General features: G+C 45.8%; 1 protein-coding gene and 1 long non-coding RNA gene across 7 annotated transcripts in view; one reads left to right on the top strand and one right to left on the bottom strand.

Annotated features, from left to right (window-relative positions):
- ZBTB43 (zinc finger and BTB domain containing 43) lies at positions 1–12577 on the bottom strand. Of its 3 annotated transcripts, XM_083423821.1 has the most exons (3): positions 12392–12577; positions 11237–11433; positions 1–6829 (listed from the first exon to the last, which is right to left on the bottom strand). In XM_083423821.1, the coding sequence occupies exon 3, from the start codon at positions 6815–6817 to the stop codon at positions 5426–5428; it is 1392 nt and encodes a 463-aa protein (XP_083279947.1). In that variant the 5' UTR covers positions 6818–6829; positions 11237–11433; positions 12392–12577; the 3' UTR covers positions 1–5425. The 3 variants fall into 3 exon arrangements, with proteins under 3 accessions (XP_083279947.1, XP_083279949.1, XP_083279948.1); XM_083423823.1 differs by lacking the exon at positions 11237–11433 and having other exon boundaries at positions 12392–12546; XM_083423822.1 differs by lacking the exons at positions 11237–11433; positions 12392–12577 and adding an exon at positions 11750–12206.
- A 4024-nt stretch (positions 12578–16601) lies between these two features.
- Positions 16602–26643, top strand: part of LOC310669706 — a 37108-nt gene continuing 27066 nt past the window's right edge. For 2 of the 4 annotated variants that reach the window (XR_014507287.1, XR_014507290.1), the window contains exons 1-2: positions 16602–17987; positions 19931–20191. This is a non-coding gene — a long non-coding RNA (uncharacterized lncRNA). The remainder of the gene's footprint in view (positions 17988–19930; positions 20192–26643) is intronic. The other 2 variants (XR_014507289.1, XR_014507288.1) reach the window with 2 other exon arrangements.

A 26643-nucleotide genomic window follows, 5' to 3' on the forward strand; every position in this document is an offset into this window, starting at 1 on the left:
GAAAAGACAGATAACATTTATTAAAACATGTTATACAAAAGACCAACAGACTCTTCTATAAGAAGAAAACAATGAAACTGTAATGTCACATAAAACCATGCTGTACATTATTAGGACAGCAATATTAAAAGAGATATCAAATTATCCATCCTTTGCAATATAGGTGTAACAACTCACAGAAGATCAACAGGATATGAACTGTAATATTACAAGTGACAATGCTTTTGAAGGGGAATTTTTTTTAGAGGAACAAGAAAGGTTCACCTCACTCGCATATGAACAGTTACATTTATTTAAGAAATATAGTGGAGCCCAGAAGGGAAAGTTGAAGAAAAGCAGCAGTGGCTGATGCAGGAAGCAGCTTTCAAGCAAAGAAGTATGACAATGACCTTGCTTTAAAAAGAAATGTTAATATGCAATTCATTTTTCAGCTCTTTGCCTTCAGGGCTCCAGCTGCTAGTCCTAATGATTTTAACTATCCAAATTAAATAGAAATATTTGAATTAAAATGTGTATGCTTACAGAATGTATGAACATTCCACTACCAGATAAAAACAAATATTTTTTTTAAAATAGACTCTTATATTTAGAAATAGCATCTGCCCTAAAACATTCAACACATAAGATTTGCCACTTTGAAGGGGCGGGGAATGCCAGAAGCAGTCTTTACAGTAAATCTACACTCTTTTCAACTTGTGAAGCATGCTGTGTTAGCAAAGTGTTGACAAATCACCCGTTAAGCACTCAGGGTCTGTGGTTAATACCTCTTAAAATCCTTTAAGGATCAGGAAAAACAGAGTTCCCAAACCCAGCAGTTTTAGCTTCACAAATCAGCATGAATATAGTAAAGGTAAAGAGACCCCTGACAGTTAAGTTCAGTCGCAGAGGACTCTGGGGTTGCAGCGCTCATCTCCGCCGAGGGAGCCAACGTTTGTCCACGGACAGTTTTTCCAGGTCATGTGGCCAGCATGACCAAGCCGCTTCTGGCGAAACCAGAGCAGCGCACGGAAACCCCGTTTACCTTCCTGCCGGAGCGGTACCTATTTATCTACTTGCACTGTGCGCTTCTGGACCACCAAAAGCTATAATGAAATAAAGTGATATACTATCCTAGTTGCCCTTTTCAAGACTCAACTCCCATCTGCACTATAAAGCAAAACCAGTATCATACCACTTTAAACAGTCCTGGCTTCCCCTAAAGAATTCTAGGTTAACAATCAATACCTCTTCCCATAGAATTCCAGGAATTTTATGAAGGGAATAAGGGGTCTTCTAATAACTCTCAGCACCTGCAATCAACTACAGTTCCCAGAATTCTTTGGAGGAAGCCATAACTGTTTAAAGTAGTATGATGTTGTTTTAAATCTATGGTGCAGATGGGGCTTTACTTCAAAGGTATCCAAGGGCTTTTTCTCCCCATTTCCCATCCTTACCCTGGTGCACTTCCATGTTGTCTGGCACTGACTAGAGTTGTAGTCCAATACATTTTGAGAGCACCAGGTTGAGGAAGGTTGCTCTAAAAGTGAAGCATGTCCCTGATAACAAAGCATTCTATACAATTTCAAAGTCGTGTTTCATTTTTGAATGTAAGTCACATAAAGTACCCCAAATATGACAAGGATCGTAGTAGCATAAAATTTTTACAGATTTGTTGGCAAGGCATCATTAGTTAGCACTTCCCTTATTAATAAAGGGAACTTAGCATAGCATGGTGGTAAATTATATTGCTCTTTCATCTCTCTTATGCGCAAAATTATGGGCCCAGGAACAGAACTGTTGGGAGGGGTACAAATTCCAAGCTTTGGGCCTAACCTTTCCCAGTAGCTACTTGTGGTGGAATTTCCCACACAACCCAATAGGAAGGGCCAAAGAATAATGACCAGTCAACTATGTGTAAGCCAGTCCTGCCATCAGGAACTTAACACCATCACGCCCATTTTCTGAACTGGCCCAGGATTGCAGTCCAAGTTCCTGGAGATAATACCCCCCCCCAATGTATTTAACACTGAAAATGAAAATGGCAGTATTCACACATCATGGTGAACCATAATTAACCTATAGCTGCTGATTTACTCCTCCTCCATTAGCACAAGTCAAGAGCAAGAAACCACAATCTCTGGGCTTAACATTATGACTGAGCAGTGGAACATGATTTGTTTTGCTCCAAAACAAACCACAAAGTGAAACTAGGTTTGTTGTTGGTTTACCAATCAAAGTCTTGGTTGGAGCAAATCAAGACAGGTTGACATACCACTAAGCCAAGGGGAGAATCGAAGCAGGTGCCACTGGGTTACCATGACATGAGAACTGGGCCAGTGAAAGGTTCTTATATATCTTACACTCCAGTAGGAAACCCCTTACCATCTTACCTACATTTCAAAGCTCTGTAGTCATAAGTTATTCAAAAACTTAAACTCAATTGACCTCTGTATGTCCTGTCCAGAGAAGGCATCAAGCTAATAGAGGGAGATAATCCAGCCAAGAAGTCTAAATGCACAAGCCCTTATGAAGCAAAAGGAGAACCATTCTTGCACAGCTTCCCATCTATGGTGCCTGTACAGAAGAACTCCCCAGAGGATTAAGCAAAAGGGCATTTGTGGCAGGCCTGAAGGAACTCTGGTTTGGAGTAGGGTTGTCAGGCCTCTGCTCCAGTGACTCTTGCAGCTGCTTAACATGCAACATTTAAACAGGTGAGGTTTCCACACTCCCAGTTCTCCATTGCAGGAAAAGCTTTGCCTGCTTAAATGTGTCACATCAAGAAGCAGTTAAGAGCACAATAGCAGGGCAGGTAGAAAATGTTGGCAGTCAGAATGGGGCAGGTTGAGCCTTCCTTCCATTTGCTATGGCTAGATTGGCAGCACAGAGGTTTGAGTGAGGTCACAGCACAAGGAAAGCTGAGAAAGGCTGTGGGGAGCAGTAAGAAGTACAGGCCCTCTTTTCCCAGAGCCTAAAGAACAGGAGCAGGGAACATTTGAGCTGCAACTCCAATCAGCCAGCAACCATGGCCAATGGACAGGGATGATGGAGCTGTAGTTCAGCAGCAACTGGGCAGTCCGAGTTTCCCCACACCTGTTGTAGAAGTTTGCAAATAAAATGGCTTCCTGGAGATTCTAAGGCAATAAGGATATTTTTTTTTAAAAAAAGAAGAAGACAAAACTAAAAGCAGACCCTTAGGATCAGTTCTTCTTACACAAACCCCAGACCCTGTGCTCATATAAATCAAAAGCTTCTTATCAATATAAAATTTCAAGATTGAAGACAAGGGAAAAATTGAACGGACAACATGAATAAGAAAACAAACCAGAGGGAATATATATATCTATCTTGGAAGTTCTAAAAAAAAATTTATAAATGGTTTTTGTTTTGTTTTTAAATACAAAGTGCTTCTATACATTTAGCAGGTTACAGTGTTAGCAAGAAGATCCCTGTTGGGTTAACTTGTTTGGTAGGGTTCAAGTTAGTGGCAGTCATTTCCACCCTGGTGTGCTGCTGAGCTCTTCTGAGCAGGGAAAACGGCAGATTATTTCTTGTTGCATGCAACAAAAATATCATAAATGGATTGCCTATGAGTGAGGGGGGGGGGAAGCTGTATCAAAAATTGATCTTGTGTTGATTTAGAAAAGCTTTTAACATGTTTTTTGTAAGTAAAAGCCATTAAATAGTTCCACCAAAGGAGAAGTTGCAGCACTACAACCTTACCAAACAACCAAACCCATATTTGTGCCAGACACTCATATTCCAGGCCCAGCTTATCACATGAAAAGTTTGTTTAAACTCTGTAGTTAAGGGAAGAGGGTAATAACCCCAGAAATGTTTGCCTATGTGAATATGCACAAGGTCCACCAATCTCCCCACCTCTTTTTCTATTCAGGCTGAAGTTTGGGGGGCGGGGCGGGGGCAGAATGACATGCCTTGGCACTAGCAAGCCTCCTTGGCACCGGCAGAGTATTCTGTTAAGGAAACACCTCATTTGCCAATCAACATATATGGCAACCTCTGTCCACAGCAAATATGGGGGATTTCTGCGCCCCAATTACTATCAAACAGCAGCACAAATGCTTTGACCATTCCAAGTTTCTTCCATCTTGTGCATTCACCCTGTAGTTGGGGTGACCAAAGGAGTGAGAAGGAAGGAATATAACAGCAGTTCTAGTTTTAAAAAATTTAAACTACTTGTGGTTACAAAAAAAAAGTATCCAGTGTTTAAAAATTCTTCCTTCACAGAGGATAAGAATCATGTTCAGAAATCCACAAGCTGCTTCCAGGTTTGGAGACGTCTGCACAGCACCGTTGGGGAGCATCCAGCAGTAGCCATTCTTTGATTCTTAATCATCAAGCAGCTTCCTTAGCGAGTGATGCAGAGTAAGTTCCTTTAGAGCTGTTTCCCCAGCCTCAGTCCCTCATGGCTCCCCACCTGAGTTAAGTGAGGAGATCAGTACCAAAAGTGTTCATTGCAAACCGCGACACAGAATTCAGTACATTGGATTTTGTTCTCTGAAGTCCTGGTACCTAACCAACACTTCCCAAACCAAATACCCCAAAACAGAAAAAAAATGAAAACTGGACAGATATCTGCCTGAAATCTCAAGTGCCAGAAAAAGAGCATTTTAATCTCCAACTGGGGAGCAAACATGACACTCACTATTGTGGCAGCCGAAAGTGCAGACTGGCTAGCTGTATGAGGCACAACAGGGAGAGGGGTTGAGGAGTTGGAGAGAGATGAGGTTATAGTTTAATCTGTCTCTATATAAAGTGTCCATCACAAAATAGCCAACTGCTTTACAAAAGAATTAAAAAACAAGCATGACGCAGAATCACTCTGCCAAGATAAACAGAGCCAGTCAATGGAACTCAAAGCTTGACTGATTAAAAAAGCAGCCGCTTGTTAAAGCTGTCGGCCCCTGAAAGTTGTCTAGCAACTTGTGTTAAAGTATCTATAATTGCCCCTTTGGTTCAAAAAAGGTAACTGCTCATATATCTATTTGGCTGAACAAAATCACAAGGACTTCTGAACATGGGACTACAGTCATCCAACCAAGGCGCTCAGGATGTGCAGCTATCTATATGCAGACTCACTGAGAGCAGAGAACACTAATGAGATGAGAGGGAACCCCTCTCCTCAAGTGCTACCAAAACACAAAGAATAATAAATAGCAATAATTATAATTACACTAAAGTACCGCCACTCAAACTTGCCTCCTTACTTGTAGCCTGGGCAGAATTCCCTGCTTGCCTCCACAGGTGATCCCACTTGTGCTTTTAAAAAAACAACAACAACCACCCAGAATCTCAGCAGCGTAGTACATGGCACACTCTGTGCAACATATACATTCTGTGTTACTCTATGATGCAGTTATGTAATCTGGTTCTCTCTGCCTTTTCCCTTCCCATACACTCTCCCCACCCCACTGCCTGGCACCTGTTTTCAATTCATCTCAGTAGTGTTCTGCTCCACCTTACAGGCTTGGTACGACTTTGTACAAGATGTTACATGCCGATGAAAACTGTCCCTCCACATGAACCTTTTCCCGCAAATGTTGCACTCATAAGGCTTGATGCCAGTGTGAATTTTCATGTGGCCAACAAGGTGGTGCTTCATTTTGAACTTCTTACCACACACGCCACAACCGTAAGGCCGCAGGCCGAGGTGCATGCCCATGTGGCGGTCCCTCTGGCTTTTGTGGGTAAAGCTTTTGCCACACTGGCAGGGGTAAAGTTTGTCAGCTGTGGAGAACCCAGACAGGGCATTTTCTTCCTTGATCCCCGAGGGAACGTCCATGCTATCTCCATAACCTGCAGCAACCCCAGCGTCCTGTCTCTGAAGGCTGAGTGTCCCATCGGCCCTTTCCCCAGAAAACTCTTCCATGGAAGAGCCGTAGAAGTCCACTTGCTCATCGTAATTGCTTTCATTAGCTTGCTCACCAAACTCTGCCTCCATCTTTTTTTCATTGACACGAAGGTCTTCGGGGCCAGACGTCGGGACAGAGTGACTCACCTGAATGGCATTCATGGATTCAGACACCTGCTGCTCATCGTAAGGGCCATGCACCTCCACCCCTTCGCAGTCCTGCACAAACCTCTCTGTCTTCACATGGATCCACCGCTTGTGAGACATGATGCTCGGTTTGCTGTAAAGGGGCCTGGCGTACTGATACTCAGCACTGTCGCTTGCTCCTTCCTCTCCATCCTGGCTTGTCATCCCTGTGCTCAGACGGTCATGTTCCGTTGAAGAATTGCTGGGGAGATACTCATGTTCTGTGAGTTGAGACAACAGTTCATCTTTCGAGCTTTCCTCTTCATTTTCACCATCCTGCACTTTGTGGAAGTCTGCCTGCCCCACAGACCCTATCTCAAAGCTCTCCACCAGGCCATTGTAGTTACTGCTGCTGGGGGACTGGTGGTCACTGGCCCGATTCAACTTTTGACAAAGAACGGAAGGGTTTCCTTCTAGCACCTCAGTGCATTTGTCTACCACGTGCCACATCTGAAGAAAGCTTGCCGCTGTGAGGTAGCTGACAATCTCTGGCGCAGGCATCACCAGGCGCCCAGTGTAAGTTGACAGAAGGATGTTCTCAAACACTCTGGGGTTCATGACGTCAGGCAGAACAATCCGTCGACTGTTTTTCAAGAGCACTTGGTCGCAGAAGTAAGGGGAGCTGGCTGCCAAGACAGCTTTGTGGGCTCGGAACAAATGTCCCTGAACAACAATAGAAACATCACAGAGCTGCCCTTGCTGGCGTTGCTGGTTCAGCTTCTGCAAAACGGTGCTACAGAAGTCAGGGAACTCCACTCTGAAAGAATTTGTTCCAGGCTCCATTTCATCAGTGTGCTGCAAAAGATGAACATTGGTTTTCAAGACTATGAAAGTGGACCCAACTTTGCAAATAAATAAATCCCCCCAAATGTATTAGCACATGTGTGCATGCACGTGCATGCGCGCGCACACACACACTTACTTTTTTACAAGCCTTTCATGTCCATTTCTGCCATTCTGAAAACCTGAAAGAACCAACTTTCTCTATGAGTTTTCAAAATTTGGATCCAATTGCGACCTGCCACAGATGAATGGCTATTTGCAAATTTGCAGCTATTTGCAAACTTGAAGCAGACTTTCTCCATCTCCACTTTTCAGTACAGTGGGACCTCTGGTTTACGAACGCTTCTGGTTACGCATGTTTTTGGTTACAAGCTCCGCTAAACCGGTAGTAGTAGTTGCTCCCGGTTGCAAACTTTGCCCCAGGATGTGAGCGGAAGTTGCGCAGTGGGAGGCGCCATTAGCGAAAGTGCGCCTCAGGATAAGAATGGTTTCAACTTAAGAACGGACCTCTGGAATGAATTAAGTTCATAACCAGAAGTACCACTGTACTGCAAGCTTTTGTACATATAAAATATTTTCATTCCAACTGTCTTTTAGCAGTCAAACATTAGGAGAGGGCAGATCCACTTAAATATTATGAGCTCTGAGTACTTTGGGATGGGGCAGGCTAGAAACCCAAATAAAAGCATAAATATGCACCAAAGATTCTCACAAGAATGCACCCATGAAAGGACTATAAAATGGAAGCTTTAGTGGTAGCAATAGTAACACAAATGCTCAGAAGGGTCTAGGGCAGACTTTGCCAATCTACTGCCCCTCCAGATGTTTTGAACTACAGTCTCCTTCCAATAGCTAGGCATAGCCAAAGGTCAGAGGTGATAGAAGTTGTAGTCCAAAATATCTTGAGGGCACTGGGCTTTGAAAGGCTGATCTCGGGTGACAGCTTGGAGTTAGGGCATAGGGAGAAAATCTACTATTTCTAAATGTCTACATCACATTTTATTGGCACTCCAAGGGGAACTTGGGAGCTGGGGTTTTCTCAGCCCTGATCTGCATCTCTCTCAAATTACAGGTGCTGTACAATCTGGTACTAGAAACATTCTAAGTATATATAGCAGAAAAAAGCAGATATCAGTTCTTGTTTCCATCCATATTAAACCCTTCAACCTTTACTTTAAGAAAGTCAGAATAATGCATGGGATCTGCACAGAATACAAGTAGCTGAGGCTAATTAAGATAAGGATTAAAGGTTGGTTTAACATCTTAGAACAAGTAAATATCTCTGATTCTGAGAATCTACGATCTAAGACCTGCAGTGGCCCTGTGCTGTCAGAGTGGCACAAAGGACAAGAGTAGTACAGGGGTACCCAGTGTATTGCCTTTCAAATGTTACAGACTACTGTGCCCATCTTTCCTTTCAATAGGCCTTGCTGCCTGTCACTGTTGGGTGCTATAGCCCAGAAAAAATGGAGAGGCACCCCGCTCACTATTGTTGGATTAGGGTAAAGCCTGCTAGTCAACTGACTGGTCAATTATTGTCACATTTCCAAGAATGACACTATAAACAGCTTATCTTATTTGTTCTTGTTAGCAAGAGAAGGAGTGAGGGGCACCTTTGTCCCCTAGCCCTGTAGCTGTCTGAAGCAAAGAGCAGTTGGAGCAGCTTCTCCCATTTGACACCTGATATGTCACTGCAAGTGTCTCCAGACACAGTTGACAGAGCAGGTTTGTTTGCTGTTCCTCCAGAGGATAGGGACTCAACAGGTTCAAATAACAAGGAAGGGGACTTTGACTAAATGTTAGTAAAAATGTCCTGACTTTATAAGCTACTTGGCAATCTAACAGATTGCCTGGGATCTGCCTCCATCTTCTAACGGAATGCATGGTAGCCTTTTTTTTAATTAGTGATGTGTAATGGGATTTTCCACATGAGAAGGAGGGTTGCACTGGATGACCTCTGAGATCCCTTCCAGCTCTGTTTCTATGAGAACATAAATATGCTGTTCATGTTTTATAAGCCTAGTAGTTTTTGTAAATCAGTGTTAAGTAACAAATGGGCATTGCAACAAAATGTTTAAGAGTATCTTCCGCCCCGTCCCATGAGTGTTCCTGTTCAGGTTTCCAGCCAGCCAGCACTTCCTCCAGGATTTTCTAAACAGAAAAGGCAGGTGCTGGCAGCATGAAGCTGCAAGACAATTACTTGTCATGACACCTAAAGTTCACATCTTAGGAGTAAGTACTAAAAAAAGGAAAACAACAACAACAACAGTATATCAGTTTAGCACCTTTTTGATTTTGGGTGAATAAGTTTTAAATTGAGGTCTATCAGCCTCAAGAGAAATCTGCCAAGTGTTAAATCAGAAACAAATACAAAAACTTGCAAGGGAAAAAGAATCCAAGCCAATGAGTTCTGAAATAGGTTTGTCCCACTGAAGCAATAAATTATATAAAAGGAAACAGGGCTTAGGTTCAGGACCTGTGCTGAGAAGCCTTTGGAAGCTGGGTTTGGCTTCAGCTCCCTGTCCCTGCTTTATCTGTCAATATCACATTGGCTTATATCACAAAATGGAACTTTATTATGAAGTTAAACTAACAATCCCTTAATAAATACAAGATAAAATAGTATACAGATATAGTATAAATAAAAAAGAGAAACTACAAAACTCTTCTTTTTTATTTATTTTATAACATTGTTGGTGCTTGATAATAATAATAATAATAATAATAACAACAACAACATTATTATTAATTATTATTTATAGTCCACCCATCTGGCTGGGTTTCCCCAGCCACTCTGGGCGGCTCCCAACAGAGTATTAAACAGAATAAAACTTCAAACATTAAAAACTTTCCTAACATTATCCAACATAATTCGAAGGCAGCACGAACAGGTAACCCAGGTATAAATAGTAAAACCACTAGTAATCAGACGTAATCAGGCTTCATTCCTCTATTTCTTTTCCATGTGGTCTATTTTTAAAATTACTCACTGCTATAAGCATCAGCCACACAACAGAAGGCACCTAGGTCTCAGATTGCAGACATGTATGAGAAACAGGGGATTTCAGGAACAGAGGTAGAGCAAGTAATGACTACTCTAATGTCACAGGCAGACAAACTCTAAGCAGCTCTGAATGCATTAAGAGCATCTCTGAGGTAGAAAGGAACTTGGCTCTGTTGAGAAAACACCTGTTGCCATAGCAACAGCAACTTGCTAAATCATGAGAAAGTGCTTATGGCTTTTCTAAAGCAAAAATAAATAAAAATAAATAAATTAAATAAAAGTGCCAAGAGAAAAGGCAGCACAGTAAAACAAGATAAATAACTCAAATACTAGAGTTTTGCTTTGGTAAAATTAAAAGACAACTAACAGCAGAACTCTTCCCACTGTCACAAGACATGCTGTTGGTCACTACATTAAATGGCTTTAAAAAGGGATTAGCCGAAAGCATGGGAAAGCAGAGGTCTATCAATCACTCTAAGCCAGGATGACTATTTAGAAACTCCGTATTCAAAGGCAGTATGTTTCTAAAGAATAGAGGCTGGGGTAGAGCTGTTGATCTTATGCTCTGGTTAAGGGCTTCCAGAAGTATCTGGTTGGCCACTGCAGGAAGAAAGATGGTGGATTACAGCCAATGCTTTTCAGCTTCGGGTCCCCATATGTTGGACAACAACTCCCATCATCCTACAATTCCCATTGGCTAAAATAGCTGGGGATGATGGGAGTTGTAGTCCAACCTCATCTGGGGACCCAGGGTTGAAGAACAGTGAATTAGCTTGACCTTTTGGGATCTGGCAGGGCTTTTCTTATGGGAGAGATCTGTGATTTTTTTAAAGAACTAGTAAAATGATACTTTCAGCCAAAAAAAGAGGAGTTTTACTGGAAACATTTCATTGGACTTTTTGAAAGAATTGCAGGCCACATAACAATGCTAGAGACTAGCTGAGAAATCTGGGGGGCGGGGGGGGGGGCGGGATTGAAACTGTATGATTTCTTGAAAAGTAAAAGGGATGCATTCCAGGAAGACTTGATGTGTATGTAAGAGTAAGGAAGGCAAGGGGATAAAAAACTAGCAATCCAAACAAACCCAGCACTTGCATCCCAAACGTACACATCAAATGGGACCATGGATCCACATGAGGTTTGCTCTCTTCCTCCTCCTCAGGGAAGGGAAATGTAGTTCTCATCACCTCCCCAATTAATATAAGGCAGCCTTTGCCAACCTTGTTTCCTCCAGATGTTTTCAACTACAACTTCCCATCTGCTGCTGACACAAAGCAGCAGAGTAAGAGACTGAGCTGTGAACTTGAAGCTTTCCAGTTCAAATCTTACCAAAAGCCAGACAGCTATAAATATTTCACTGTTCTCCCAAGTTCAGTCAAACCCCTGTTTGCAATATGGAGATAATACTGACCTACCTTAGAGGGTCATTAAGGTCCACCTTTTAACTGAGATATCTCATGCATACATGATTACTCAGAATAACTTAGCTGGGACTTCTAAGAAAGTTGGTTTGCAGCCACAGCATTATTAATACTCCACACTTTCTGGGGAGCAGCTTAATATGAAATAGAAGCCCCAGAGGATTGGATAAGAGGTTCATCTAGTCCAGCTTCTGTTTCCAGAGTAAGCAAAAAGAAAAGAGAGGGAGGGAGGGAGAAGAGGCATTAGTTCTCAAGGAGAAAACCTCAAAAGATTTTACAAGGACTCACTGTGTTTTTAGACACAACAAAACCAGTTGCTTCAGAGGAACTGCTTAAGCAGCCTTGCATACCACATGATAAAAAGTTCACTGGTACATGATAAAGGTTAATTTATCAGATAGCATGCAACACTGTTTAAGCAGCTCCTCTGCAGAAGCTAGTTTTGCTGTCTCAAGGATGAGTCTCTTGATTCAAAGTGCATGAGCACTAAAAATAATTATTACACACCTCTTGCAAATGAAGGAAATGAAGGAGGACATGATGGTGAACACTCTTCCCTGTTGGTTTTCCCCACCTCCTAAATGCATAACATGATACAAGTCAAATTCTTAGTCTTCTGTGTAAGCTAAAGTATTGTCTATTCTGATGTGGCAGCAGCTGTCCAAGGTTCTCAGGCAGGCAGGAGGTTCTTACCTCCACCTTACGTAGGCAAAACAAATATTGAACCTCAGCTCTACCACATGCACAGGCACATGTTCTGCTGCTAAACTGTGGCATTCGAGATAGACTGCTTTTGGGCAGGGAGCATCCATTAAACTCTGGGGGTTAATAGATACACCCCTTTCTCGTTAGCCAGACTAAACACACGCACGCACCACAGAAATGATAATACTAATAAAAATGACATCAAGGAGAAAACTCTGCACCACTGCTTCGCACCCCACCCGAGCAACATTGCTTCTCAGAGGTAGACTACCTCTGAACAAGAAGGCTCCATTAAAAAAAGAGATGCTCATGACATCTCTTCCCCCCCGCACTCCCCCCCAAAATTAGTGTTATTTCCACAGCATCGTTACCTACACTTCTCAGAAATCCTCACCCCCACAAAAATAAATAAACACTGGCCTGATGGACAGGAGAACCCCTCACCTGACCAGGGGGGAAGGAGCCTCGGAGTGGGGCGTCGGGCGCTCCTCTTTCACATGGTGGACGAGATATCCGCGCTTCTCCTTCTCTTGCTGCTCTCGCAGCTCCGCATCCTCTCCTCCAGCGGCAAGCAAACCAGACCCGGAAGCGTGAGTGCCTGCTTTCTTTCTCTTCCTCTATCGTACATCCGCTTCCAGGTCACGTGGCGGAAAAGGGTTATCTCCCCCCCCCGCCTCGCCGGTAACCATAGAGGTGGAAGGAGGTAGAGAGTGTTCGACCACAGAGTCGGGCCATTCCAAGGGAAAGCAAGAAAGGGGCTATGTGGCTCCTTAAGTCATTCGGCATGTTTATCCCGCCTTTCCTCCAAGGAGCTCAGTCAAACTTCGGGGGGTGTGGGGTGTGGAAGGGGTGTGGCTGCATCCTTGCAGGTGTTGCTGGACTACAACTCCCATTGCCCCAGCCAGTATGGGCAGCGGCGGGGGGTGATGGGAGTTGTAGTCCAACAGCCTCTGGCAATGAGGCGGGGCGGGGTAAGGAGGAGCGCGCAAGTTTCCTATCAGCGATGCGATTTCGTCAGGTCCGATATTTTGCAAGGCGGTCCGATGTTGTCTAAATGGAAAGCGAAAAAATAAAAGTTAAGTAACTTGCCAGTTTAATTTCTGCCTCCTCCGCCCGCGCACACAAATAAATCGCATGAAATAAGAGTTAGAAAGAGCTGTATTCTGGCCCTTTGTCTCAGCTTCTCAAGAAGACTACGGTACATCATAGCTGTCAACCTTCCCTTTTTTTTGGCGGGAAATTCCCTTATTTCAGCACCGTTTCCCGCTGCTATCCCGGATTGTTAGATATCCCGTAGACTGTCCCCGGGACAGGTGAGGCTGCTGGTCCCTTATTTTCAAATCTGAAAGTTGACAGCTATGGACTTCATACGTAGACCGGATAGGCCTGCCCATCAAGGTCTCCTGCTCTTGATGGGGTTACACTTCCTCTGAAGTTTAGTTTGGGGGTCCTCCTGGAATCTTTGCTGTCATTTGAGGCTCAGGAGTGCCTTCCATCAGCTTTGACTGGTGGCCCAGCTACGCCCCTAACTACTGTGGTCTATGCTCTGGTAACTTCTAGGTTAGATTAAAGGTTAAGGTAAAGGTACTCCTGACGGTTAGGTCCAGTTGCAGACGACTCGGGTTGCATACTCATCGTGCTCTATAGGCCAAGGGAGCCGGCGTTTGTCCACAGACAGCTTCCGGGTCATGTGTCCAGCATGACTAAGCCGCTTCTGGCGAACTAGAGCAGCGCACGAAATGCGGTTTACCTTCCCACCGGAGCAGTACCTATTTATCTACTTGCACTTGGACGTGCTTTTGAACTGCTAGGTTGGCAGGAGCAGGGACCGAGCAATGGGAGCTCACTCTGTCGCAGGGATTCAAACTGTTGACCTTCTGATCAGTAAGCCCAAGGCTCAGTGGCTTAGACCACAGTGCCACCCGCGTCCCATCTAGGTTAGATTATATGTAGGACTGCCTCTGAAGACAATTCTGAAACCAGCTAGTGCAGAATTCAGAGGCCAGGTTGCTCACTGGGGCAAGATGGTTTGAGCATAATACAGTGGTGCTCCGCAAGATGAATGCCTCGCAAGACGGAAAACCCGCTAGACAAAAGGGTTTTCCGTTTTGGAGGTGCTTCGCAGGACGAATTTGCTATGGGCTTGCTTTGCAAGACGAAAATGTCTTGCGATTCCTGGGGTTTTTTTTCCGCTCCCCACCCCTTTTTTCTAAGGCACTAAGCTGCTAATAGCCTTTTAGCAGCTAATCCGCTAATCCCTTAAGCCTTTAATAGCCGCTAATAACCGCTAATAGCGCTAATCCGCTAATGGGCTTGCTTCGCAAGACGAAAAAACCGCTAGACGAAGAGACTCACGGAACGGATTCTTTTTGTCTTGCGAGGCACCACTGTACACCGTTCCTGGTCCAGCTGCAATGCAATTAGTTTCCGTGCCTAAACTGAAACTGACACAGGGGCAAATAGAAGAAGACGCCTTCACCCCGGTATGGCTCCCCTTTACACAGCCCAACAAGACAACGACAAGAATCTACCAACAGCATATAGATCAATATGGTTAACCTGATCCAAAAACACCCACCCACCCCCACTCACATGAAAACAAAATTCACCACAGCCAATCACAAACAAACAACCACACCCTAGGCCAACCTGAATCTCTCACACCACCAAAAGAAGACAAGCGAATAGCAAAGAGAACCTGCACAAGCGACGCTGACACAAAACCCCACACATACATTAAGTAAAATAGAAACATCGCCAGCCGACCCCACCCCCACCTACCATGGCCCCCTCCACCTCTTCCCCCCTTTTCTTCCTATTGTAACACTAATGTCTCAGCAAATGAAACTGATTGTAGAAAATGTAACTTGAAAAAAGAGACATTGCACATAATTTTGTAAACCAAGAAATCTTTAATACAAAATACATTTTAAAAAAATTAGTTTCCAGGCCCAATTCAAAGTGCTGCATTAGACCTTTAAAGCCATAATAATAATAATAATAATAATACCGCAATACCCAGGACTTTTTTCTGGGGGGATGCAGGGGTACGCATACCTAAACATTTTGTGAATCTAAGTTTGGCCTCATTGAGGAGCAGTATTTCAATATGAGTAGGAAAATTAGAGTATTCCTAAACTTTTTAGTAATCTGGAGTTTCCCCCTCCATATTCATAGAAACATTGTTTAGAGTATAGAATGCTGATCATTGTTTTGTTGATTTCTAGGGAGTCTCTCCTTTTTTGTTCTATAGGTTTGAGGAGTTTTTTTGCTAATTTTTGAGGAGGTTTGTTTTTTAAGGAATGCTTTCTCTTTTATGCAAGTTCCTCTAGGTGACCGCTTTCATTGTGTCCCATAGGAGGGGGGTTGTTATATTGTCTACATCGTTTTCTTTGAAGTAGTTTTGGAGAGTTTTTGTGAGACTCTCTCTAATTTGTTTGTTTGTAGTTAGGATGGGACTGAAGGACCATGATGGGGTGGTTTGTGTTCCTTCTCCTATTTTAATGGTGACTTCTACCGGGGCGTGATCTGTGATTTTAATGTTGATTCCACTGAGGGGATCAGACCCTGTGTGAGCAGAATCCTGTCCAGTCTGGACACTGTACCATGGCGTCCGGATTGGAATGTATGGCTGGTGTCTCCCGGGTTTTGCTCACCCCAAATGTCATAGAGACCCCTGTTTTTTTAGCATTTTTAGTAACTTGTAAGAGTTCCTTGTTGTTGGGGGTTTCCTTCAGAGGAAGGGTTGTTTTTCTTTTGATTATATATTGTGTTGCTCTTGTTTTGTGAACCACCCTGAGGCCTCCGAGTATAGGGCGGTATATAAATTCAATTAACAATAATAATAATAAGTACTGAATGGAAGGCACTTTACACATGCTTATGAGTTCCAGTGATCCTTACTTTCAACAGCTGGAATTTCTCTTCACTCTGTTTGCATTCCAGTCACTTGTTAGTCTGTTCTTCTTCCTCCCTTCATCCTAAAATACGTCAACTAGGACAGATAGAACTAACTGGTAGACAGAGGGACTTTGTTAAAAAGGTGAAACATTTTTAGTTTATTTACTGTGATGGCCTGGGAGTCTGATTCAGAAGCTGAACCTGAGGAGTCCCGGCCTGCACAGGAATCCCTTCCTCCAGGGCCGGCTGAGCCGGGGCAGGGGCTTGAATCTGAAGGGCCTGCACCTGTGCCGGATCCTCAGGAGCAGACACCAGATGCATCCACTCTGGCTCTGGAGGTGATTGAGGACCCATTGCCTGCAGGTGCGCCTCTCCCAGCCCTGTCAGGGGAAGGGGAAGTTGCCCCTGGGTCCAGTAACACTCCAGCCTCTCCTGAGCTGCAGAGGCTCAGGGCAGAGAGGCGGAGGGAACTGAGTTATCTCAGGAGGAGTGCTCGCCTTAAGGCCAGGAGAGGCGGGTCACCTGTGGGGCGGGACCGCCCCTGGCCTCAGAGGAGATAAAGGCCAGTCAGCCCAGTCCCAGGTTGCGGGTACAACGACGTTGGAGACCTGTTTCTGCCAGCACCCAGACCTGTTTCTCTGGAGTTCCCGACCACGCCCGGCATCTTGCTTTGGACCCCGCTTCCCCCTTGGTGGATAGGGTCCAGACCCTCAGCCCAGGACCGGACTTTGACCACGCCTCATGGTACACCCGCCCCCCCGGGACCAGTACATTTACGCCACATTTTATTTTAAAAATGAACTCAGTGCAGTTTCCACAGGCTGCCCATTGCAGTAGCAGATTTAAAGTCAGCAGGGTTAGGATTTGATCTCTCTCTAGTTATGTTTTCAGCCAGAGACGACAAGCAGCAGTCTTAAGAGTTGCAATTTCTATAGCCATGTATCTGGAAGTAAACATTGGATTCAGTGTGTTGGACCGCAAGTGACTTGGATATTCTGGAGCATGGACTGGACACAGGGAGGCAAACGCCAATTCAGGTTTTAAGCAGAGTTTATTTGGTTCACATATGCAAGGCAAATGGTGCAGCACAATACATTGCAATCTGCACCCCAATCAGAGCAAATGAGATTATCCTAGAACCGAACGATTTGCCCATGTGCATACAACCACACATGTAACACCCAATCCCATAACACTCTGGCTGGCCAAATAGTCGTTCTTCAGTAACTACGGGGGACACAATGGCCACCGGCTCAGTCAAGTTCCTTTTCTCACGCGCGTTACAGCTTGAGACTACTGTGACTAATTTGCTCAGAACGTTATCTAGTAACTTATCTACACAGGTAGGTTGTATATCTTCGGAACCTCCCATCCAGATCTTCAGGCATGTGTAGAACTATCAGCTTCCGGTGTGATGGTAGCAGGCCTCTGGGCTGGCGATGGGCTGTGTCCTGATCAACTCCCAGTGGGATCGGGTGCAGGACCTCTCCGGAATCTGAGCTTCAGAGAATTGGGTAAGAGTTCGCAAGTCCACTCTTCATGGGCTCGTTTTACTCGCGTGTGATGGATCCAGGGGGTCATCCCGGCTACCTTAATTGCAATTGGGGAAACTAGCAGGACGACGTAAGGGCCTTGCCATTTAGGATTTAGGGCCGTTGCGTTCCGCTCTTTTATCCACACAGAGTCACCGGGCTTAAAGGGGTGGATTGACTGAGCCATGCTGCACAGATTCGCTGGAGGGACCACCTGTTAAGAGATGAGAAGACACATAAGAGAGATTAAATTTGGTCTTGGGTCGTAGTGTCCCCCAAGAGTTGAGTACACAGGGGAAGCTCAAACAGGGGTGGATGCCCATATAGTAATTCAAATGGAGACAATTGGGTACGCTTATTAGGAATACAGTGAACCCTGAAAAGGGCTATAGGGAGCATATTGAGCCAGGAGGCTCCTGTCTCCTGAGTGAGTTTGGCAAGTTGATTTTTCAATGTTCTCATCCGTTCTACTTTTCCTGAGCTCTGCAGCCTCCAGGCCATATGCAGTTTCCATGGGATGTTCAGAACCTGACTGACTCCTTGTACAATGTGGTGTATGAATGCTGGTCCGTTGTCGCTCCCTATTGCTCTTGGCAGCCCGAACCTTGGTATGATTATTCCTTGCCATTCTTGGAGATGGGCCTTCTGCCCATACCGTTGGGGGTGCACTGCTCATTCTTATAAGCTTTGAATCCTGGCCCTCCTCTTCTCTATTGTCCCCCATTAAGGCTGCCACCAATCTCCAGGCATTTTCTCTGGGCACCATGAGAGACATAATTCCTGTGCCTGTAATATGGCAGGCCATATTACATCCGGAGGGGGTGAAAATGATCTGGGCATGGAGCTTGAACGACAAATCTCTCCCATCAATGACATTGGACATTCTGGAATATACAGGAACTTGTGTATTACTGCCCTTCCCGCTATAACACAGTCCATTGGTTGTAAGAGGGGTTTCACTTGAGAGTTCCCTGTCGCCCCGGTGATCTTAATGGTTTGCTTGCTGGGGTTTCCTAGGGGTAAGGGGAGCACAGAATATTCAGCTCCAGTCTCTCTCTCTTTTTTAAAAATTATTTTTATTAGTTTTTCCATCAAAAATTCATACAAAATCAAACATCCAATCTTCACATAATCCCTTTTTTCCAGAACTTCCCTCAGTTTGTCTGATAATTCTCCGTATTATATCTTCATCTCACATTTCTCAATATTATATTGCACTCAAGCACTCTTAATCACATCATGTTTTTTAAACAATATTTCTAACATTAATTTCACAGAGCTTCTTGAAAACCAACAAGTGTTATTTGTTCATCACAAACATCTTTGATATACTTTGTAAATTTCTTCCAGTCCTCGGAGAATCTCTGGTCACGTTGGTTCCTAATTCTCCCCGTCAATTTGTCCATTTCTGCGTATTCCATCAGTTTCATCCTCCATTCTTCTTTCGTGGGCATTTCTTCCTGTTTCCATTTCTGTGCCAGCAAAATTCTGGCTGCTGTTACTGCATACAAAACTAATTTCACATCTTTTTTACTAATTTCATTTCCCAGTATTCCCAGTAAAAAAGCTTCTTGTTTTTTAACAAAAGTGTATTTCAACATTTTCTTTAGCTCATTATAGATCATCTCCCAGAAGCTTTTTACCTTCTTACATTCCCACCACATATGGTAAAATGTTGTTCTTGCTCCCGACACTTCCAACATTTATTGCAAACTTTATACATTTTACCCAATTTTACTGGTGTTATGTACCATTTGTATAACATCTTCATAACATTTTTTTTATCGTAATACATGCTGTAAATTTTAACCCATCCTTCCATAATTTAATCCACTTCTCAAATCAATATTATATCCAAAATCTTTAGCCCAGCTAATCATTACAGATTTAACCTCTTCGTCTATTGTATTCCATTCCAACAATATTTTATACATTTTAGATAAAATTTTCACTTCATTATTCAAAATTTCTTGTTGAAATCTAGATTCTTTTTCAGAATAACCCCTCTCTGAAAACTCTTTTTTAAACATTTCATTTAGCTGAAAATAGTGCAGCTCCAGTCTCAATCATAAAATTCACAAGGCGGTTCCCCACTTGTACTGAGACTGTGGACTCCGAGGAACCCTGCCGTGAACCCAGGCTGTCCTATTGCGATTCATAATTAGCCAACCCAATCAGATTGGTTGGGTTTTACCGGTGGCGCCAATCAGGAGGCCCGTACCCTCCTTCTCCTCTTCCTCGTCTGGGCCTCATTCTGCAATTCCGTCCCCATTGGCCTGGGGCTCCCTTATTCGGGCACTCGCCTTTCTAATGTCCTTCTTGCCTGCATATCGCACACTGATTCCTCCCTAGTCTCGCCCCTCGTCCTCTACCTCTTTCTCTGGTTCCACATCCTCTTCCCTTTCCTTTCCCTCTTAAGGAGATATGCTTCCCCTTTTCCTTCTCTCCAATTGCCATTGCCAACATATTCTTTTCCCTATATTTCTCTTGCCTCTTCTCCCCTGTGTGAGTGCCCGAGGGCCCTGCTCTTGCCACTCACCATCTGGCCCAGGGCGGGGCCTGAAGCCTCACAAGGACTGCTGTGCTCTGCTGCCCAGGAGGACTTTCCTGTGTGAGTGCCTGAGGGCCCTGCTCCTTCCTGCCACTTACCACCTGGCCCAGAGCGGGGCCTGAAGCCTCACAAGGACTGCTGTGCTCTGTGCTCTTGTTTGGGTTCTCTGGGTTTAGCGGTGTCTAGATCCTAAATGCCTCCTTCAAATAAGCTGCTGGACTTTCATCTGGCTTCTGTACTACAGAAATTTTTGCCATATTGGTAGGTTTTCTGGCTGCACGTGTTAGACCTTGTATCAGGGCTTGCCTGTTCATCTGTACTAAGGCCCTATGGTCAGCCTGATCATAATTCCAATTGGGATCCCCCAGCGGGTACTGGAGCAGGATCTGGGCTGCCCCTATGCCATTGGCGGCTAGATGTTGATGAGCTTCCGCATGTACTCTCTGAATTTCTTCACCCGTCAGGAGATGCTGCAGAATTTGCTGACAGTCATCCCAAGTCGGGGTGTGGGTCCTCATCAGGGAAGTTATTAAGATGATACCCTTGCCAGGGTCCTTTTCAAATGGTGGGGTGGTATTTGACCAGTTCATTAAGTCAGTGGAAAGGCATATATACTGGAAAGTACTGGTCCAGGGCTGTGGCGGTTGTCCCTGCACTGGGGCTGGTGGTGGGGCATAATCTGGGCTTCCCTGGGACTCCCTATTGTCATGCTTTCATCTTGTGACTTTTCCCTCCCTTTCAATGTTTCATGTTACTCATGCTTCAGGGCACGCTGATAAACACCTAGGTATTCCAATTAGGAATACCTATTGGCCCACACTCGGGTTGGGTTTCGTCTACGGTCCCCCTTTCATCCACACAATCATTTGCTCTTAGAGCCACTCACCAATACCTCCCAGCCTAACCTAAAACCCTAGCCGGTCTCCTTTTATTGGTCAGCCTCACCTTTCTCCAAGGGAGCTGTTCGGTCACATCTTACATCCTCTGCTTACACTCTTCTCTATCTGTAATAGGGTCCCTTTACTCACCTGTCCTTGGGGTTGAGCTGTCTTGTTTTCCAGCTGGCACACCTTTTCTGCTCCGTTCGTGATGTGTGTCCCTCCAATATACAGCACAGGGAGTGTGGCAAGTTACTTTCTGTTTCCTAGCCAATAGCGGCTGGTGCACGCTGAAACGTCAAGAGCCCCAAGCTGGAAAGACAGACCTGTCCTTGAGTCCTGGTGTCCTCCTATCCGACGCCAAGGCACCTGTGAAATGTTTGACCTGAAGTGACTTGGATATTCTGGAGGCAAACACCAATTCAGGTTTTAAGAAGAGTTTATTTGGTTCACATATGCAAAGCAAATGGTGCAGCGCAATACATTGCAATCTGCACCCCAAACTGTCTGCGCCCACATTTTATAGACTATACAAATAAACAGAGTGAAACTTTTACCTTCTTATCCTATCAGGCTCTAACATCTCCTTTTGAAGATTAAATTCTTAATTTAGTCATTCTTGTTTATCTCCCTGCTTATGGCCTTGATCACCTCGCAACAGTTGCCTTGTTTATCTACCTGCTATGGCCTTGCTCATCCTGTAACAGCTGCATGATAACTGGATGCTGGGAATTGCCATTTCTGAGGCCCTTCAAATGGAGTTTACTTCTGAGTAGACATGCATGGGGTTGCACAGTTGTTTCAGGATATGCATCTCAAAGGGAGAATGGTTTTGGTTCTGGGTTGCCGTTTTTGTTTTACTGGAGAGAAACAGTGGGCCATTTGGAAAGTAGCCAGTGAAGGAGTCATGTTGCTTTTTTAAAAGAAAAAACTGGCACGTGATGTGTGTTTATTTCCCACTGAAGGTCTTTTGGTGTTTGAGCATTTGATATTCCTTTGAAACACTGCCTTGTTATATTGTCAGGTTCATCCATTTTCTTTACTGTTGAATACTGAAAGGTATTTTGGTTCCATATGTATACAGTGGAACCTCGGGTTGCAGACGTAATTCGTGACGGAGGCACGTCCGCAACCTGCAGCGTTCGCATCCTGAAGGGCTGCGTCTGTGCTGGCGCTGGTGCGATTTGGCGCTTCTGCGCATGTGTGAGCGGCGAAACCTGGAAGTAACCCATTCCGGTACTTCCAGGTTTCCCGCGGTTCACAACCCGAAAACACGTAAGCTGAAGTGTCTGTAACATGAGGTATGACTGTATTCAGTATATGCTATTTCTTCATAAAGGTAAAGGTAAAGGGACCCCTGACCATTAGGTCCAGTCGTGGCCGACTCGGGTTGCAGCGCTCATCTCGCTTTACTGGCCGAGGGAGCCGGTGTACAGCTTCCGGGTCATGTGGCCAGCATGACTAAGCCGCTTCTGGTGAACCAGAGCAGCACATGAAAACGCCACTTACCTTCCCACCGGAGCAGTACCTATTTATCTACTTGCACTTTGTGCTTTCGAACTGCTAGGTTGGCAGGAGCAGGGACCCAGCAATGGGAGCTCACCACGTCGTGGGGATTTAAACCGCCGACCTTCTGATCGGCAAGCCCCAGACTCTGTGGTTTAACCCACAGCGCCACCCACGTCCCTTCATATTACACCCTTAATGTTTTTGTTCATTTGATCTGTTTATACGATCTGTGGTTAATTTGTTTGTTGATGGCAGTGATAGTCACCAACTTGGATGGTTTTAAAGTAAGAGTGTACAAAATTATGGAGGATAAGGCTATCAATGGCTACTGCCTCAAACTATGAAAGTAGAGCATAGAGGCAGTACTGCTTCTGAATACCAGTTGCTGGAAAATATGGGAGGGGACAGTGCTTGGATCCTTCTTGTGGGCTTCCCATAGGCATATGCGTTGGCCTCTGTGAGAACAGGATCCTGGACTAGATAATAATAATAATAATAAATTTTATTTATATCCCGCCCTCCCCAGCCGAAGCCGGGCTCAGGGCGGCTAACAACAATTAAATAATCAAACAATCAAATAATCAAACATTCTAAAAACATTCCATTATAAAAATTAATTAAAGTCAAATTAATGGCAACCGTTAAGCAAAATTCTGTGCAGGTTGCCAGAGGAGGGAGTCAGGCTGGGCCCTGACCAAAGGCCTGGTGGAACAACTCTGTCTTGCAGGCTCTGCGGAAGGATGTCAGGTCCCGCAGGGCCCTAGTCTCTTGTGACAGAGCGTTCCACCAGATTGGAGCCGCAGCCGAGAAAGCCCTGGCTCTAGTTGAGGCCAGCCTAACCTCTCTGAGGCCTGGGACCTTCAGGATGTTTTTATTTGACGAGCGTAGGTTTCTCTGTGGGGCATACCAGGAGAGGCGGTCCCGTAGGTACGAGGGTCCTAGGCCGTATAGGGCTTTAAAGGTTAAAACCAGCACCTTAAACCTGATCCTGTACTCCACCGGGAGCCAGTGCAGCTGGTATAGCACCGGATGAATGTGATCTCGCAGTGAAGACCCTGTAAGGAGTCTCGCTGCGGCATTCTGCACCCTCTGGAGTTTCTGGGTCAGTCTCAAGGGCAGCCCCACGTAGAGCGAGTTACAATAATCCAGTCTGGAGGTGACCGTCGCATGGATCACAGTGGCTAGGTCAGGGCGAGAGAGGTAAGGAGCCAACTGCTTAGCTTGGCGGAGATGAAAAAATGCCGCCTTTGTTATAGCTGCAATCTGCGCCTCCATGGAGAGGGAGGTGTCGAAGATTACACCCAAACTCTTAACGGACGGTGCTGGCACTAATTGCACCCCCGCTAGAGATGGGAGTTGCCCCCTCAATCCCATATTGTCCCGTCCCAGCCAGAGGACCTCTGTCTTCGAAGGATTTAACTTCAACCGGCTCCCACGTAACCATCCAGCCACAGCTTCCAAGCATCTGATCAGTGTGTCTGGGGCCGAGTCAGGATGGCCATCCATCAACAGATAGAGTTGGGTGTCATCAGCATACTGATGGCAGCCCAGCCCAAAACTCCGGACAAGCTGGGCGAGGGGGCGCATAAAGATGTTAAAAAGCATCGGGGAGAGTATCGCACCCTGGGGCACTCCACACACCAAGGAGTGGCGGGATGACAATTCCCCCCCAAGCGCCACCCTCTGTCCCCGACCGGAGAGAAACGAGCGCAGCCATTGAAGGACTGTGCCCTGGATCCCCACGTCGGCAAGGCGGTGGTCCAGGAGTTCGTGATCGACCATGTCGAAGGCTGCTGACAGGTCTAGAAGAATCAGCAGCCCCGACCCGCCTTGATCCAGCTGCCTGCGGAGATCATCTGTTAGGGCGACCAGAGCCGTCTCGGTCCCATGACCAGCGCGGAAGCCGGACTGGAATGGATCCAGAGCCGATGTTTCATCCAGAAACCTACCAAGCTGTTCAGCAACCGCTCTCTCAATCACCTTACCCAGGAATGGAAGATTCGAAACCGGGCGGTAATTGGATAGATCTAAGGGATCTAATGATGTTTTCTTTAAGAGCGGGCGCACCACTGCCTCCTTCAGTTCCCCTGGGAATGTCCCGGTGCCAAGGGACAAATTGATGATATCCCCCAGGGGGGCCCGCACCTCGTCTGGACACGCTCTAATCAGCCAGGACGGGCACGGGTCGAGAGGACAAGTAGTGGGCTTTCCAGCTCGGAGGAGTCTGTCCACATCGGCTGGGGATATCCGGTCAAAGTGGTCCAATACTGGACCCGAGGACAGTCGAGGGGCCTCCAGTTTCTTTATTGTATCCAAATTGGCAGGGAGGTCATGGCGGAGCAACAGGACCTTCTCCGCAAAGAAGCTCGCAAATGCCTCACAGCTGTGTGTCAAATTGTTATTTAAATTTGGCTGTCCTTCAAGGGATGTTAAAGACCGAATTATACTAAATAATTGCGCCGGGCGAGAGCTAGCGGATGCAATGGAGGCCGAGAAGTAGGACTTCTTAGCGGCCTTCACTGCCATCTCATAGGTTTTCATAAAAACCCTATAAGATGTTCTTGAAGCTCCGTCACGGACACCCCGCCATACTCGCTCTAGCCGTCTGAGGTCCCGCTTCATTTTCCGGAGCTCCTCGGTAAACCAGGGAGCCCGGTTTCTGCGGGGTCGCAGAGGGCGCTTAGGTGCGATCTCATCGATGGCTGCCAGGAGCTGGGTATTCCAGCCCTCAACAAGCTCAGTCAATGAGTCGTCAGGGGGAGCAAGGTCCCGCAAGGCTTGGCGGAATCTATCAGGGTCCATCAGCCTCTGCGGGTGAGCCCAAATCAGCTCGCCACCTAAGCAGGGTGGGGGTGGAACGTCAATCCTGGCTTTCAGAGCGTAGTGATCAGACCATGGCACCTTCATCGAAGGAAACATGATCACATCTATACCGGCCCCAAAGATCAAATCCAGCGTGTGGCCTGCTTGATGTGTGGGGCCCGAAACAAACTGGGAGAGCCCTAGTGTCGCCATGGAAGACACCAGGTCCAGAGCCTGTGAGGAGGGAGTGGCATCAGCATGGATGTTGAAGTCCCCCAATACCAATAGGTTAGGAAACTCCAAGGCCCAGCTGGCCACAGCCTCCAGCAGGCCTGACAGGGTGGCTGCTGGTGCGCTAGGTGGCCGGTACACCAGCCAGACAGCCAAGCTCACCTCGGAGCCCCACACTAGGCCAACACATTCAATGCCGGGGATCGATGGCGATGGTAGAGCCCTGAAAGAACAATTTTCCCGGATTAATAATGCCACCCTTCCCCCCCGGCCCACAGTCCGTGACTGGTGGAGGACGGAGAAACCCGGGGGCGCCATCTGTCGTAAGGTAACAGTATCCCCTTCGCGCACCCAGGTCTCCGTCACACAAGCCAGGTCGACCCCCTGCGAGATGAAGAAGTCTCGCAGGGTGGCGGTTTTGTTGCCTATAGACCTGGCATTGCACAACACCAGTGACGGAGGTGAGTAATCCTTGTTCACCCTACCCTCGTCTCTCGGGATGGGGCGCAGATTGGAAGGGGTACGAGCATATCCGTATCTCGATCCCCTTCGCCTATAACATCTGCCCCCACCGCCATACCTCCCTCGCCCCTGCACAGTAGGAATCCCAGGCCTCATACTCTCCTCGATTTACAAGCCATTGGCTTGATCCATCAGGTTCTTTTTATGTTCTTACGATCTGCCACAGTCTATTCTGACCCAGCTCCACTCCTAAACAACCAAATTCCCATCGTAAGTCTCTGGTATGCTCTACTCACTGTGAAACTCAGCCTGCGAATGCCACCACCTTTCCTGAGCTTTTTACTGTATGGGAAAGCCAGGCGGCCAATTGAACAGGTATGGGGAACCCAGTGCCCTCTGAATATTGGTGAACACCAGCCCCAGCCAGAATAGCCAGTAGTCAGAGATGGTGGGAGTGGGAGTCAAACAACAACAAATTTTTATTTATACCCTGCCCTTCCTGGTTCAAAAACCGGGCTCAGGGTGGCTAACAACAAATTTAAAACACTTAATTATAAAAGCAGCATAAAATACAGTATAAAAACATGAATAACAATAAAATTCAAAAATCAATTAGGTAATCCCCAGGGCTAGCTGGCTGAATTGGTCCTACTTGAGCCAGCGAGGAGGCCAGGGGACAATTAGTTGTGGGGTCTCTGAGTGGGTGATCTTCATAAAAGGGGAGGGGGAGGGAAGAGAAGGGAAATAAAAGATCAGGCTGAGTACAAATTAAAAGCCAGGTAGAATAGCCCTGTCTTACAGGCCCGACGGAAGGAGATTAATTATTATTAT

The sequence above is a fragment of the Podarcis tiliguerta genome, assembly GCF_965153285.1.
Source record: "Podarcis tiliguerta genome assembly, chromosome: Z".
Lineage (NCBI taxonomy): Eukaryota > Metazoa > Chordata > Lepidosauria > Squamata > Lacertidae > Podarcis > Podarcis tiliguerta.

What these genes read in the sequence shown, in the direction of transcription:
- ZBTB43 (XM_083423821.1), bottom strand. Translation starts at nt 6,817, where the DNA reads ATGGAGCCTGGAACAAATTCTTTCAGAGTGGAGTTCCCTGACTTCTGT.